General features: G+C 39.9%; 1 protein-coding gene across 1 annotated transcript in view; it reads left to right on the top strand.

Moving 5' to 3' along the window:
* kcnj19a (potassium inwardly rectifying channel subfamily J member 19a) overlaps positions 1 to 9,229 on the top strand; it is a 35,626-nt gene extending 26,397 nt beyond the window's left edge. Inside the window, exons 2-3 of the mRNA XM_053616214.1 lie at positions 1,010 to 1,226; positions 8,583 to 9,229. Of these exons, the coding sequence (XP_053472189.1) occupies positions 1,010 to 1,226; positions 8,583 to 9,229 (864 nt within the window). The remainder of the gene's footprint in view (positions 1 to 1,009; positions 1,227 to 8,582) is intronic.
* Positions 9,230 to 15,312: the final 6,083 nt, after the last annotated feature.

The raw sequence follows: 15,312 nt of genomic DNA, 5'->3' as shown, positions 1-15,312 counted from the left end.
CCACTTCTGAAACTGGTTGTATGTTTTAAATGTGTATTTCTACTCTGATGATGATGATGATGGCGATGATGGTTATGATGGTGATGATGATGGCGATGATGCTGGTGGTGATGAAGATGATGATGATGGTTATGATGATGGTGGTGGGGATGAAGATGATGGTGGTGGTGGTGAAGATGATGGTTATGATGGTGGTGATGAAGATGATGGTGGTGATGAAGATGATAATGATGGTTATGATGGTGGTGGTGATGAAGATGATGGTTATGATGGTGGTGGTGATGAAGATGATGGTTATGATGGTGATGATGGTGGTGGTGGTGATGAAGATGATGGTTATGGTGGTTGTGATGAAGATGATGGTGGTGGTGGTGATGAAGATATTGATGATGGTTATGATGGTGGTGGTGGTGATGATGAAGATGATGATGGTGATGATGGTGATGGTGATGATGAAGATGATGATGGTTATGATGATGGTGGTGATGGTGATTGTGATGGTGGTGCTGGTGATGCTGGTGATGGTGACGATGGTGATGGTGGTGATGATGATGGTGGTGGTGATGGTGGTGCTGGTGATGGTGATGGTGACGATGGTGATGCTGGTGGTGGTGACGGTGATGGTGGTGACGATGGTGATGGTGATGACGATGATGGTGATGACGATGATGGTGGTGATGGTGAGGATGATGATGGTTATGATGATGGTGATGATGGTGGTGGTGATGATGAAGATGATGATGATGATGGTGACGATGGTGATGATGATGGTGATGATGGTGATGACGATGATGGTGGTGGTGATGGTGATGATGATGGTGAGGATGATGATGATGGTGGTGATGATGTTGGTGATGATGGTGGTGATGATGATGATGGTGATTATGATGGTGATGATGGTTATGATTGTGATGATAATGATGATGATGATGATGATGGTGTGTGTGTATGTGTGTGTGTGTGTGTGTGTGATGACATTAATGACAATCCCATTCTCGGTGTGTCTCAGTCTCGTCAGACCCCTGAGGGTGAGTTCTTGCCGTTAGATCAGTGTGAGCTGGATGTGGGATTTGGGACAGGAGCTGATCAGCTCTTCCTCGTCTCTCCTCTGACCATCTGCCACGAGATCAATCCCAAGAGCCCCTTCTTCGACCTCTCGCAGAGATCACTCATGAACGAGCAGTTTGAGATAGTCGTCATCTTGGAGGGCATCGTCGAGACCACCGGTAAGATCTCACTCCTTTTTTATTATCCATTCGTTTCTTTCTTTCTTTCTTTCTCCTTTCTTTCTTTCATTCTTTCTCTCTATTTCACTCTATTCCTCAGTCTCTCTCATGCTCCCTTTCTCTCCCAGTCTCTCCCTCCCTGTCAGTTTCTGTCTGTCTCTCATACTCTTTCTACCTATTTATCTCTTTCTATCTCATTTCTCTTTATCCATCTCCCCCCCCCCTCTCTCACACACACACACACACACACACACACATTCTGAGTTATGAAAGCAGTGTTATAAACACACTCATGCTTCCAGCTGTATTCTATGCATAATAAAATGCTTTGGATCTTCAGTGTGCCACTTTGATATACGAGCGTCAAACCTCTTTCTCCTTCTGTACTTCTCTTCTTCTCTCCTTCTCTACTTCTAATACTGCCTCCTCGATTTTTTTTTCAAATGTATTTCACACAAGTGTTTGAATTTGTTACACTCTGTTAGAGAGTGCAGCTCTGTCTCCACTGTGTTGCTGCTGCACTGTGTGCACACTCTCTGCTCTGTAGGGAGCCATGATTTCCTATAGCGGCCCGTCTCCATGGCCAGAGTGTGCGTGTGAGTCTGTACTTACGGCGGCCCGTCTCGATAGCCAGAGTGTGTGTGTGAGTCTGTACTTACGGCGGCCCGTCTCGATAGCCAGAGTGCGTGTGTGAGTCTGTACATTGTCAGCATGGTTCTGTGTTGGCGCTCACGCAGTCAGCTACAGCGTACTGTAGATTTAGGGCCAGATAGAACTGCGTTTTCCTTTGTGTATGTGTTTGTGTGTTCCAATGGGTGATTTTGTTTCTGTAGTGTTATAATTTGGTGAGGTCTGATCGTTCTTGTGTCTGACTGCTCCTGATGTAGAAACAGCGGTTTAAAAGCAGTAAGTGACTACAGCTCAGAAGAATAGCTCTGTTTATGACACTGTTCATTTCTAAAACACCCAACTGAACACTGTACTTCCATATTTGGATAAAAAAAAAAAAAGTTTCAAACCTGAAGTGTTCTGCATGCACACTATACTTACCTAGGTACTCCCCCCAAAAAATTTAAGACTGAGACTCGAACCCTTGTGAGCAATCTTGAGCATTACATTTAGACTTAAGTTCTAAGTTTAATGAACACAAATGTGCTAATTATTTATATACGATCATGTACCTCGTAACGTGCTCTAGAGATCAGTTTTTGTGCCTTGGAACTAAGACCATCCTGAGCCAGAATATTGAGGGTTTCGTTAACAGCTGTACAACCAAAATGAACAAAGATGGCCATCCTAGTTAAATTAAAAAAAAAATTGCAGTGCCAATACATAGAGGTAATCACTCAATTAAAAACAGTCGAGCAACCTGCATTGGACCACTTGAGATGGAATGACTCTGCTAAGTAGTTGTATTCTTTGCAGTTTTCGATTTTTTGTGTCCCTAAAGTGAAGTGAGATGTGTTTCCTTGACATCTGGATCTAAAATAATAGTTTTGTCTTTTTGAGGTTGACTGTCAGGGCCTAGTTCTGATAGCACTACTGCAGCAGGTCCAGGTTCTGCTGTACTCTAGACCTCGAACACTGGGGAACCGCAGGACCAGGGTGTCTGCATACAGCATGCATTTTACCTCTGATTCATGTAGAGTGAGACTTTCTCTCTCTCTCTCTCTCTCTCTCTTTCAGTCTCTCTCTCTCTTAGTCTTGGTCTTTCGGGCTCTCTCTCTTAATCAATGTTTCTTAGTCTCTCTCTCTCTTTCAGTCTCTCTTGATCTTAGTCTCTGTCTTTCTCTCTCTCTCTCTCTCTCTCTCTCTCTCTCTCTCTCTCTCACGTTCAAAGTGTGCTTTATTGCCTTGAATTTTTTAACACTGTTGCCAAAGCAAAATAATAGAAAAGTTATATAGACAAACAATAACAACAAATAAAGGAATCGAAAAACAATCAAGAATAAAATAAACACTAAACATGAACAGACATTAAATAAATTGACAGATATATTACAGAAGGATGTGCAGTATTGAATTAATGTATATTTATATTTATAATATATATTAAATTACATAACTATATAAAATATTATAATGACTGGCGTTAGGATTAGATTAGAGGTGATTTGTGTTTCTTACATGAAGAGTGAATATGAACGTAGCTGCCAGCCCTTCTCTCTCTCTCTCTCTCGCTCTCTCGCTCTCTCCCCCCCTTTTTCCCTCTCCATTTCTCTCTCTCGCTCTCTCTCTCTTTCAGTTCAGTCCCCCCCCTTTCCCTCTCCATTTCTCTCTCTCACTCTCTCTCTCTTTCAGTTCAGTCTCTCTCTCTCTCTCCCTTTTTTCCCTCTCCATTTCTCTCTCTCGCTCTCTCTCTTTCAGTTCAGTCTCTCTCTCTCTCTCCCTTTTTTCCCTCTCCATTTCTCTCTCTCGCTCTCTCTCTCTTTCAGTTCAGTCTCCCCCCCCTTTTCCTCTCCATTTCTCTCTCTCGCTCTCTCTCTCTTTCAGTTCAGTCTCCCCCCCCTTTCCCTCTCCATTTCTCTCTCTCGCTCTCTCTCTCTTTCAGTTCAGTCTCTCTCTTTCTCTCTCCCTTTTTTCCCTCTCCATTTCTCTCTCTCGCTCTCTCTCTCTTTCAGTTCAGTCTCTCTCTCTCTCCCTTTTTTCCCTCTCCATTTCTCTCTCTCGCTCGCTCTCTCTCTCTCTCTCTCCCTTTTTTCCCCTCTTCATTTCTCTCTCTCTCTCTATCTCTCTCTCTCTCCCCTCTTATGGTTCTTAGCGTTGTTATGCACTCATAAGCGATTATCGATCAGCAGGAGCCCCTGAATAGAAATGTCAAACTGACTATTGTACACAATCTCAGGTCAGGCAGCCCGATTTCCCCGACCAATCTGAGGATTTCTGCTCTTCCTTTAAATGATTTACCAGCCCTTTAGTCATTTAGTATTAAAAGGTTGCGGAAATTCATCGATTAAAGCACCTAAAAGTCGAAACATAATTCTAAATCCTCCTGAATGTCTCGAATATTTATTTTCTCTTGGTATGACGTGGACCCGGTACCCAGCTGTTCCCCAGATCCTGGATTATGCAGTGAAAGCTAGCTAATTTATTTCCTAGCTGACTAGCAATTAGCTGACTAGCAAGCTAAAACCTGTTTTAACTCTTAGTTATCAATTCAACTTGTTAGCTAAAGTGTTAGCCACTTAGCTGAGACGAAATGGCGTGGCAACGACAGAGCTCCTCGGACCAGAATTATCCCTGCTAATTGCCTGTAACAACTGTCTTCTGTTGGCTTGGGAAAGTGTTCGATAATATGTGGGAAAAGAATGTGTTTATGGACACTCTTCCCATTCCGACACGTGGCATTTTAGAAAACACATTCTGGCTCACTCTTAAGCCTAGTTCAAACTGCACCGACTGACACCACCAGACACGCGTGTTAACAGACATCAGTGTGTTAACCCTGTCGGCATTCCTTGGCATTGGTCGGCGTTTGTTTTCACCGACTGAACGCGTTCAATCGGTGTTTATCGGGTTGTGGAATGCCTGAGCAGTGTGATATGATTTTCCCAACAAACTCTGAAGTATCTGTTGGGCGGCTGTGGTTCAGGTGGTAGAGCGGGTTGTCCACTAACCATAGGGTTGGCGGTTTGATTCCCGGCCCATGTGACTCCACAAGCCGAAGTGTCCTTGGGCAAGACACTGAACCCCAAGTTGCTCCCGATGGCAAGTTAGTGCCTTGCATGGCAGCTCTGCTCCCATTGGTATGTGAGAGTGTGTGTGTGAATGGGTGAATGAGACACAGTGTAAAACGCTTTGGATATAAGTGCAGACCATTTCATAGTAACATTTCGATTGTGGTAAAAGGATCGTCCATTTTTAAACCAGTCTGACTCTCTGTAAAAAAGTTTGTTGGTGTCTGTCGGGGCCGTGTGAACATGGCACTTGCGTTTCCCAACGTTCTAAATCCAACGGCCGACTTTTAAAAGCTGGTGATTGTCGGCGTTATTCGGCGTCCGTCTGCGCAGTGGGACCAAGGCTGTAAAAATCACTGTAGTCTCCCATTATGTTTTTGCACGCAGGAGGTGCGGCTGATGTCAGAGTGACGCGCAGCGCTCAAGTGTCCATTGAAGCCTGTATTTCTAAACACATCCATAAGACGTCATCAGAAGTAATAGAGAAGACGCATGAGAAATGCAGTAGTGTGTGGAATGAAGACGAGCGATGTGGATTGCTTTCTCGATGAATGATTTTCCAAAATTCCAAAACTCAGAGAATCTAGTAATAATAATAATAAAAAAAGAAGACAACAAAGTGAACATTCGAGTCAAAGGGAAAATGTCACAAAGGGACAAATGACAGATATTTAACTTTCACATCTCTTGAAGGAAAGAGCTGGATATTGACATGCACAGATTGTCTATTTACTGTGCTTACTCTTCAGAAGAGACACAACATGATTACAGACTTGAAGCACTTGCACATGCTGCCAATCTGTTTTTCAGTGTGTGTGTGTGTGTGTGTGTGTGTGTTCCTGTGTTAAAAGCCTCAACCATACTGCTTTGATAATATTAGTGTAATATTAGCGTTAGATAATATTAGATAGTATTTCCTCATTTGTAAGTCGCTTTGGATAAAAGTGTCTGCTAAATGAATAAATGTAAATGTAAATGTGATAATAAATCCGAGTTAGTATTACCGAAGTGGTAGAAATTTCAGCCCGCCCATTCGCTATCACACGCAGCCATCAACAAATGAGTATGAAATGTTGGATGAGAAGCAGTCGGTGGTGATGGTGTAGCACGCACCTCTCTAAGGGCTTGTCTGTCAGAGCGCATCATCACACCACACAGTTAAATGGATTTCATGAAGACTGCATTAGAAGCGATTTACATTTCCATTCAATTATAGTGAAAGAGCTTCACATTACACATCCCGTTGAATTGGCTATCACGTTACAGGTATAATTAGGAAATGTGCACGGAAATTAGTTTAGAATTTCAGTTTGTGTGTGTGAGAGACTGTATGTGTGTGTGTTAATTACAATGCACAAGGAGCTCCTGTCAGTAACTCTGTACTGCATGTAGATTAAAATGTAGGATCAGACTGAGTCCAATTAAAGTGTGTGAGCTGATCGAAGGAGAAATCATGCTGGGGAACATCAGATATTCCTCATATTCATTTCATCAGCGTGATTAAACGTCCCTGATATAATTGTTTTATTAGTGTGGAGGTTTGTGGACTGCATTGAACTGAAATGTGTTGGTATTCATGTTGATGTTAAGATTAATCTTTAATGCTGTGTGCAGACGTTTGAATCAAATCATAATTTGCTTTGGTGTTTTGTGGGGGGGTTTTGTGCGGTTTTCTAGGGAAATCAGCTGGTAGGCCGTTCCAAGTTAAAATCCCAGAAAACCTTGCTGTTTCATCAGAAACATGGTCTATTATTTAATACAGGAGTATTTTTACAGTATTACAAAACAATTAGCAATGATGACAATAATGATAATAAAAAATGTATTAAAAATAAATAAATAAACAACAACTACATGAACAATAGTAGTATTAATAATCATCATCATCATCATCATCATCATCATAATAATAATAATAATAATAATATGTTTAAGTTAAATTTAATTTATATAGCACCTTTATCAATCTATTTATTTTTTATTGAGATATATATACATATATATAGTTATCTATTTATTAATACTTTTAATAATACTTATAATATTCAGTAATAGCATTTAGTATATTTGCTGTTTTATTACAAAAACTATAATAATAATAATAATAATAATAATAATAATAATAATAATAATATTTTATTAACACCAACAACAACTGCAAGAATAATAATAATAATAATAATAATAATAATACGCTTGAACTATATAGCATCTATATAAAACTTATATATATATATATAATTAAACTTATTATATGTAACATATTAATATTTTACTACTACTACTACTAATAATAATAATAATAATAATAATGTTTATTTTATAGAGCACCCTTATTCAAACTGTTTATTATTTATTTATTACTACCTTTATATTTAATAATAAATATCATTATTAAAAGCATGATTTTTTTCATTCCTTCAGAGATTTTATATGCACTTCCTGTCACTGTCTTCCTCTTATCTGTCTCTCTCTCTCTCCCTCTGCCTTTCTTTGCTAACTGCCTGCTTTGTTCACCGACTTTTACTTCTTTGTGAAGGCAGATGAATAATTCCTTTAGAACAGCCTAAAAGACTTCCTTTTACTTTCCAGGGACAAACAAATCTGGACTAATCGGTTTATTGACTAATTTAAATTGGACGGAAAACAGCTGAAATGAGAGAAATCGGATTTTGTGCCCTCTCTCCGCTCGTGCTCGGCTGTGGATATAAAGCACGCTGGCAGAGCTGAGTAACGATCGGCCCGGCTCACTTTATGAACCACTGAATATCTCACTTCGCTGCTGGCAGAAGAATCACACATAGCTGGCATGCACACAGACACTACATTCAGAGAGTGTAAATTAGTCTCCCAGCGATGGAGGCAACAGAAGAGAGAAATAAAGACAGAGACGAATCATTACATTGTTGCTTTGAACATTTGGGGGGTTTGGTGGGGTTTTTGTGCAACAGACCCTGCATAAAATCCCTTTAATGAACATGAGAAATTGTTCATATATTACAATAACCTTACCTTATAAAGTGATTCTAAAACATTTCTATATTATCTATTAATAATTTATTAACCACTGCACTGTTTGTGCTTTAGTGATGCATGATGAATAACACGTACACAAACAGAATTATAAATAAATAGCCATCGGGTTTCGTTAAATATTCTTGTTTTTATATTTTCAGGTTGTACGTAATAGTCATAGTTTTGTTTATTTTCCGATCGGTCCCTCATAATATATATGATATGACATTCATTTTCATATGCCATTATTTATCTTCACAGCTGTTTACAAGCCCTTCGTTCAATCTAATAACTCATGATTAAACATCTGGATAACTATTATCATTATTATTCGACTGTTTCACTTAATATCTCAACATTCATTTTTTGGTTACTTGTTAAAGTTCTTGTTGGTTTAGTCATTTCAATGTTGAGGGTGTGCAAACTTTTGGACTTTTTGATTACTATTACTGTTATTAATTGTTGTTATTGTTATATGTATGTTATGTTATATGTACAGTATATTCACAGTATATTACTATTACTAATAAAAAGAGATGGCTTGGATCAAGACTTAGTAGATACTACATTATACAATTGTGTGCAGAAGTTTTCACCCCCTTACTTGATAAGTAGTGAACTGAATATGAGGATTAATCTGTCTCTGCTTGTCCCTGTTTTTTAGGTATGACATGCCAGGCACGCACCTCCTACACCGAGGACGAGGTGTTGTGGGGACACCGCTTCTTGCCCGTCATGTCTCTAGAGGAGGGCTTTTTCCGCGTGGACTACTCGCAGTTTCACAGTACGTTCGAGGTTCCCACACCACCCTACAGCGTCAAAGAGCATGAGGAAAAGGGCTCGCTTCCTTCTCCGCTCGCCGTGCCGCACCGCGAACGTGTCTTCTCCGTCAACTGCTTGGAGCTGGGGGAAGAGCGGCCCAGCCTTGGAGGTAGCGCCTTCTGCAGGCTGCCCAGCAAGCTCCAGAGGATGAGCTCGTCCGGGAAAGAGGAGTTGCCCAAGAAGGTTCTGCGTTTGAGCTCCCAGGCCTCGGAGAAGGCGTCCAGCACGGGCGACTTGCCCCTCAAACTGCAGCGCATGGGCTCCGGTCCCGGCCAATCAGATGACTTCCATCTCAAAGCCCTCAGGGTGGGCTTCGAACCCATGACCATGTCCACCGGAGACCTCGAGCAGAGGAGCCTACCCCCGATGCCATCACCCATCGCCCTGCCACACACTCTTGCTCCTCCACACACTCCTCTGTCCTCAGCTGGAGCCAGAATGGAGGACAAGCTGCCTGCCAAACTGAGGAGGATGAACGCTGACCGCTGAGGTCACAGGGACTTTATTGTTCTTTGTTGCTGATCTGGGATTTGACTTGATTTGGGTCCTGCATCGGCATAAAAGAACAACTTCTAACATACATAGAGCATATATAAAAGAGGTCACAGGTCATGGATGAACTGCAAATAAAATCCTGACATGGAGATGGAAGGGAGGATGGAGAAGTTGAAGGACTGGTCCATGCATGAACAGATGGGGGTGTTTAGAAGTTTGGATGTGTGTTTTTTGTGTCCATTTCACACATTACTGAACTCTAGATGGGACTCCTGTTATTCTGGTCCGTGTGCACCAACCGGTCATAACCGTTAAAGTTAAGACAGACAGGACTTCCCAATCATCCAGAGTTACACAACGAATACTGACTGAGTTGCTAAGCAGTCTGTATTATTAAGCAAAGCTGCTAGTTACTACACCCAAACAGAACGCACTCACTTCTACACCCAACACACTTTTCTTTGGCACTCATTTTGTACAGTTACTTGATGCAACTCAGCTTCCAGGGATGTCCACGAGACAAAATCATCTCAATAGCCTTGAAAAACAAAAAAAAAAGAAAAGAAAAGAAACAATCCCAATTACAAAAATTCAAAATATGTCACGTTTAAACCCAGTATTAGGCATAGCAGATAAATAATGCATGCAGAAAAATAGCTTAGGGAGAAGACAGATGCTCCTAGAAGAAAACTCATTTTCTCTCCTGTTTTCCACACACAAGTGTTTGTTGTTTGTTTTTTTGCAATAAGGAAGTGGTGAATATTTTTCGTTATGAATATCACTTCATTTTTCAACAGATTTTTTTTTTTTTTTTTAAAGCCGTGCCGTTTTTGACACCTGACCCAGGCAAATTCCAGAAGCCAAGAAATTAGCAACTGCCTCAGCGTAAACGACTTCACGCGATGCAAGTTTGTGGACATGTCTTTCTCTGAATCAAATAGTCAAATATTGGGTTTAGCAGAAGATTCCACAGGATCAGAGAGAGAATTTCGATTGTTTAAAATAATTCCACAGATTTAACAATCCTTGCTTCATGCAACGCAGATTTTGCTGTTCTGGTTAAAATCTAGTTAGCATGTAGCCAATGGAGTTTAGCACTATAGGGTTAAGATCGTGTTAAACAATGCTAAATCGGTTAGCCGTTTAGCGTTCTACTTGGAGCCTTTTCTGAAAGGGAAAACCTCTGTTGTTGGTGTTTATATAGAACCTTTAAGGGTTCATCTCAGAGGGACACATCAAAGCATGTTTGTATGCTGTAGCATTACAAATTCCCTTCACTGGAACGAAGAGGCCCAAACATGTTCCAGCATGGCAGTGCTGCTGTGCACAAAGCGAGCTCCATGAAGACATGGGTTGCCAAAGTTGGACTGGAAGAACTCGAGTCTCCTGCACAGATCCCTGACCTCAACCCCATTATATCCTATTAACTCCATATTAATGCCATGCCTTTGGAACAGGATGTTCAACAAGCACATATGAGCGTCATGGTCGGATGTCCACATACTTTTGGCCATGGTGTATACTGATAGATTGGTATCAAATTACAATATACCTAAACAGTTCAAAAGTCGCCTAAGAAAATCATGGACCTGGAAGATCTTAAAGTAGGTGTTAATCAGCTCTGAACATAAGCTATAGAGGGACCGTCAGCAAAGTGCACGTAATGAAATGCATGCTTTGTGAAAATGCCAAACCAACGTTATTCATAACTGCATCTATAAACAATTACAATAACCAAAATGCCTGTGAACCCTAGACTCAGTCAAACAAAGCATAAATTGAAATTAAAATGAGCAGACGTTCACTGAAACATGCATTGAATGATGTACAATTTGACAACGGTGCCTTAATAGCCATTTAATGCCCAACAAATGCCAGTTAGACATTAAAAAACCTATTAAATATAGTGTAAATATGAGTACACAACGAGTGTGTGTTCTGTTCATAAGGCATACGAATGAAACACTATTTACGCTCCTGAATACTGTTGTTATTGGAGGTGCGAATGTGTGGCAAATATCACATATAAAACTCATTTTACCTTCATCGCTGCACAGATGAAGGATTTTCATAACGGTTCTCATTATCATGGGTTAGTAACTGGTTTATTATTTTCTTCTTTCTATATTATTCTGCTGCTTCTGTGTAATAACTACTACCCAGTCCTAGTGCAGGTGGCAGGAATGATTGCAAAGCCCAGATTGTTGGTGGGAGAAAAAAAAAATAAAATGCAGTGTCATTTTCATGCTACTACTTTAACTCTGAGCTGATTGTTTTTGTTGTTCTGCAGTTTAGGTTTGCAGATGTCTACTCCCATGCAAGGAAACAAAATGTAGAGGCGTTCTGAGTGACACAAGAAAGGCAATGTCAGTTTGAAAAAGCCTTAAAGTGTCTGATTATGTTGATATCCATGCCTGTTCATTATGAAAAGGACAGCTTAAATCCACCTTTAGATAAACTATCAGCTGTTTATACAGTAGCAGTTACCATGGCATCAGCTTATAGTCTGACTTTATGCTCGCTTAATACCCATGTAAAACTAGTAACAAAACGTATAATATAATATATGACCAGTTGGTGCAGCCGATTTCATTTACACCCAGAAAGTTATTAACTTGGTGGTGCAACGGACCCTTAGCACTCTAGCACGCACACAAACACACACACACACACACATGCTCACATACACACACTCACAAACCATGTGTGCATGCAATTACACTTCACCATCTTTGTGTAGCACCATCTCTCATCATAGTCCATTAGTTTGGAAATGAATAAATTCTATTTAAGAGGCTTCGTTTGTGTTTATTATTCCGAGCCCTTAATTTAGCGTGATATATCTGTTTAGTAAACCGATGTGGTGTGCTTCTTTAACTTTCTTTAAGCAATAAAACACAATGTTGCATGCTGTTTTAGGAAAATAATCAACGACAGGGTGGTGTGATGCAGCCATGCGCCAATCGGAGTTACAGTTGTCAGCCCAAAGTCGATTATTTCCCAACAAATTATGTTCCTTTTATATCACAGCCATTTTTAAACTTATTAATGAACAACACATCATACTTTTTAACCGTTTATAGTTACAGCGAAACCAGACCGTCCTAATGGCTTTCCAGTCTCGGAAAACTTTCTAACAGTTACAAAGCACTGACACTGGAGACTCCTTCCATAAATGCTGAATAAACGTCTTCTTAAAGAAACCTTAACCATATATATGAATGATTACGTGCTTTTTTTATTTAAATAACTGCATTTATTCGACTTATATTATGTGAAGCATCTGCCATTCAAGTCCCTGTATAAGTTGTTACTATAGAAACAATATCGTATTTAAATGATTGCATTAATGCAGGATAAACCACTGATTTGTCTTGCTGCCAGAAGTACTGCCTGAACTGCTGTCATAGAAAATGAATGAAAACCTTCTGACCAATCAGAATCAAGAATTCGTCAGTGCTGTGGTATACAATAAGGACATATTACCTACTATGAATTATTCAGTATCTACAGTGGGGTGTAGTAACGAGCGTGAGGAATGTAAATCTGGACTCATCTGGCTCCTGGGGCTTTAAGGGGTTAACACTTTGTAATGACACTGAATTTGTGATCCAAATGACCATATTGCCACACTTTTGATGTGCAGGTGCATTATCCGTAGATGTGGGGTTGCATTCAATATAATTTCCTTTCACTGTTTATTCAAGCACAGCAGATGTTTTATTCATGTAATATCAAGACAGCGGCGATGTTGCATGCATAACACAATGTCGTGAAACAATTATTTCCAGTTACAGCCCAATTAGAAATATGAGATTCAAATGTCCGTGGAATAAACAGATGTTGTAGTCTTTTACACACTCGGTTCCAGGAAAGAAGCCTAGAAAAGTAATGTCATGACTGGAATTAATGAATGTCCTCGTTAATGTTGCTGCCCACATCATGTAAAGATCAGTAAGGCTGATTATAAATTAACAACTGACCACAATGGTAGAGCAACTGTAATTCCGGGTTAAGTGAAAGCTTTATGTCATTCCATGACCAGAAATAAAAATGGTCTCCATGGTGCAATTTACTACTGGACATTTTGGTTCTGTGCGTAGTGTGCACGAAAATGTAGACTCTATTAATGTGGAACTTGAGACAGCCAGGATTTGTAAAACCTCCAGTTTTATTACTGGTAGTGTTGCAATTGGCCATCTGTAGGGTCCAAGCACCAAATGACAGTGAACCCCATTTGGAAATGATTTGCCATGTTTGGCCAATAAACTCTAAGTAGGCAGAGCTAAATGAGCCATATTGCAGCTTTGTGTGCTTTTAGTTAAGGAATAAAAATGGCTATAGGGCCATCATTAGACAGGCTCTGGGTTACTGATCAGAAGGTCAGGGGTTCAAGCCCCAACACTGCCAAGCTGCAAATGGTGGGCCCTTGATCAAGGCCCTTAACCCTCTCTGCTCCAGGGGTGCTGTATCATGGCTGACCCTGCACTCTGACCCCAGCCTCCTGACATGCTGAGGTATGTGAAGAAAAGAATTTCACTGTGCTTTATTATCAGACCAAAATTTGTTTATATGATCAAACCCTTAAAAGCTGTACGTAGAACCCTATAGCAGTGTTTTACTATCAGAGAGGGTAAAGAAGTAAAATACTTGTAGGAAGGCAAGAACCATTTAGCACACAAGAACCCCTGAGGACCTCCTAATCAATGACAGTAATTGTACACCCAGTGAAATAATGAAGCTGGAATCAGTTAGGTATAATTCATTAGAGGAGATCCATTTAGGGGATTGTGGGAAATAACAGTGTTTTAATCTTCATGATATTGTGGTGCGTTAAATTTCATGGGACGCCAGCAAACATCCACAGTTTCCAATGTTCACGGCTAAAACACATTCTCATTTATTTCATACTTATTCAAACGTTTTCTCAGAGCCAGGAAAACGCTGAGGACCTAATCATCACCCGCTGTTAAGTCACAATGAGCCAGTAAGAGTGTGCAGTTTAATTGGATCAGACTTTAACCCCTGTATGGTCTGATGGTAATTGAGGGCACCTGATTGGAGAGTGGGAAAATGGTGAGTACTGCAGTGGGAGGCAACATAAGTTTAGGGGGTAAGACAAAGCACAGTTGACGCTGTTATGGTCATTATGCCATGGGGATATAAAAATCATACACAAAACACACACTTAAACAAAATACAATATAAGAAAAAATGAGAGAAGAGAATAAACGAGAATAACACCCGAGTCGGAAGAACAAGATAAAAATCAAGTATTACATTTAATCATGATTATGAATCATTTATTTATCTGGCAAATGCTTTTATCCAAAGTGGCTTAAAGGAAAGAATTCAGTCCATGTAGTTAATGATTAAGTGTCTTTTGGAAAGTCCTGGGATTTGGGCTCACGTGCTTATATTAAAAGCTGAACCAGCATTTCAGCACCATGAGCACAGCCAGTGTGATTAATGGGTGTAGCACAGTGGGCCAGTGACCCCATTTTAAGGTCCAAGAATTCTGATGAATGGCGGCCCATTAATAATCAATCAATGAATTAACAAATTAAATAATTTTATGAGTAGGAGTAAAATTATAAACCTACTACTTTCAACATTCACAGTAAAGTTCACCATCCTTAGAATATCATATCATAGGTACCCTTCTTATTTAAAGATTAAACTGAATGAATGAAGAAAAAATATTTCCTTATTTAAATGTGTTCTACATATACAGTATAATGTACCTCTAATGTACATATACTGTATAAGGAAGCGTGTCTTTTTTAAGTAGCATTTATTTCTGCATCTTCTTGCACTGGTTCGGTAGCTGTTACGTATCTGTACTGGTGCTTAATTAATGTAAAGAAGCATTACCATTGTAAATGATCACATTAAGTTTGTAAATCGAGTGGCAGCTTGTCCATTGGGGCAGGGGTTTAAATCAGCCGTTCATAAAGTCCTCATTCACAACTCCATATATTTTACATTCAGTTGAAATACTAACTACCTCTTTTACATGGCCAGTGATATAAATAAATGCTGCAATTCAACAGATGTAAGCCATTGTTCCTTTCATT

Source organism: Ictalurus furcatus, chromosome 2, assembly GCF_023375685.1.
Source record: "Ictalurus furcatus strain D&B chromosome 2, Billie_1.0, whole genome shotgun sequence".
Taxonomy (NCBI): Eukaryota; Metazoa; Chordata; class Actinopteri; order Siluriformes; family Ictaluridae; genus Ictalurus; species Ictalurus furcatus.
This window is presented reverse-complemented; position numbering and strand designations above follow the sequence as displayed.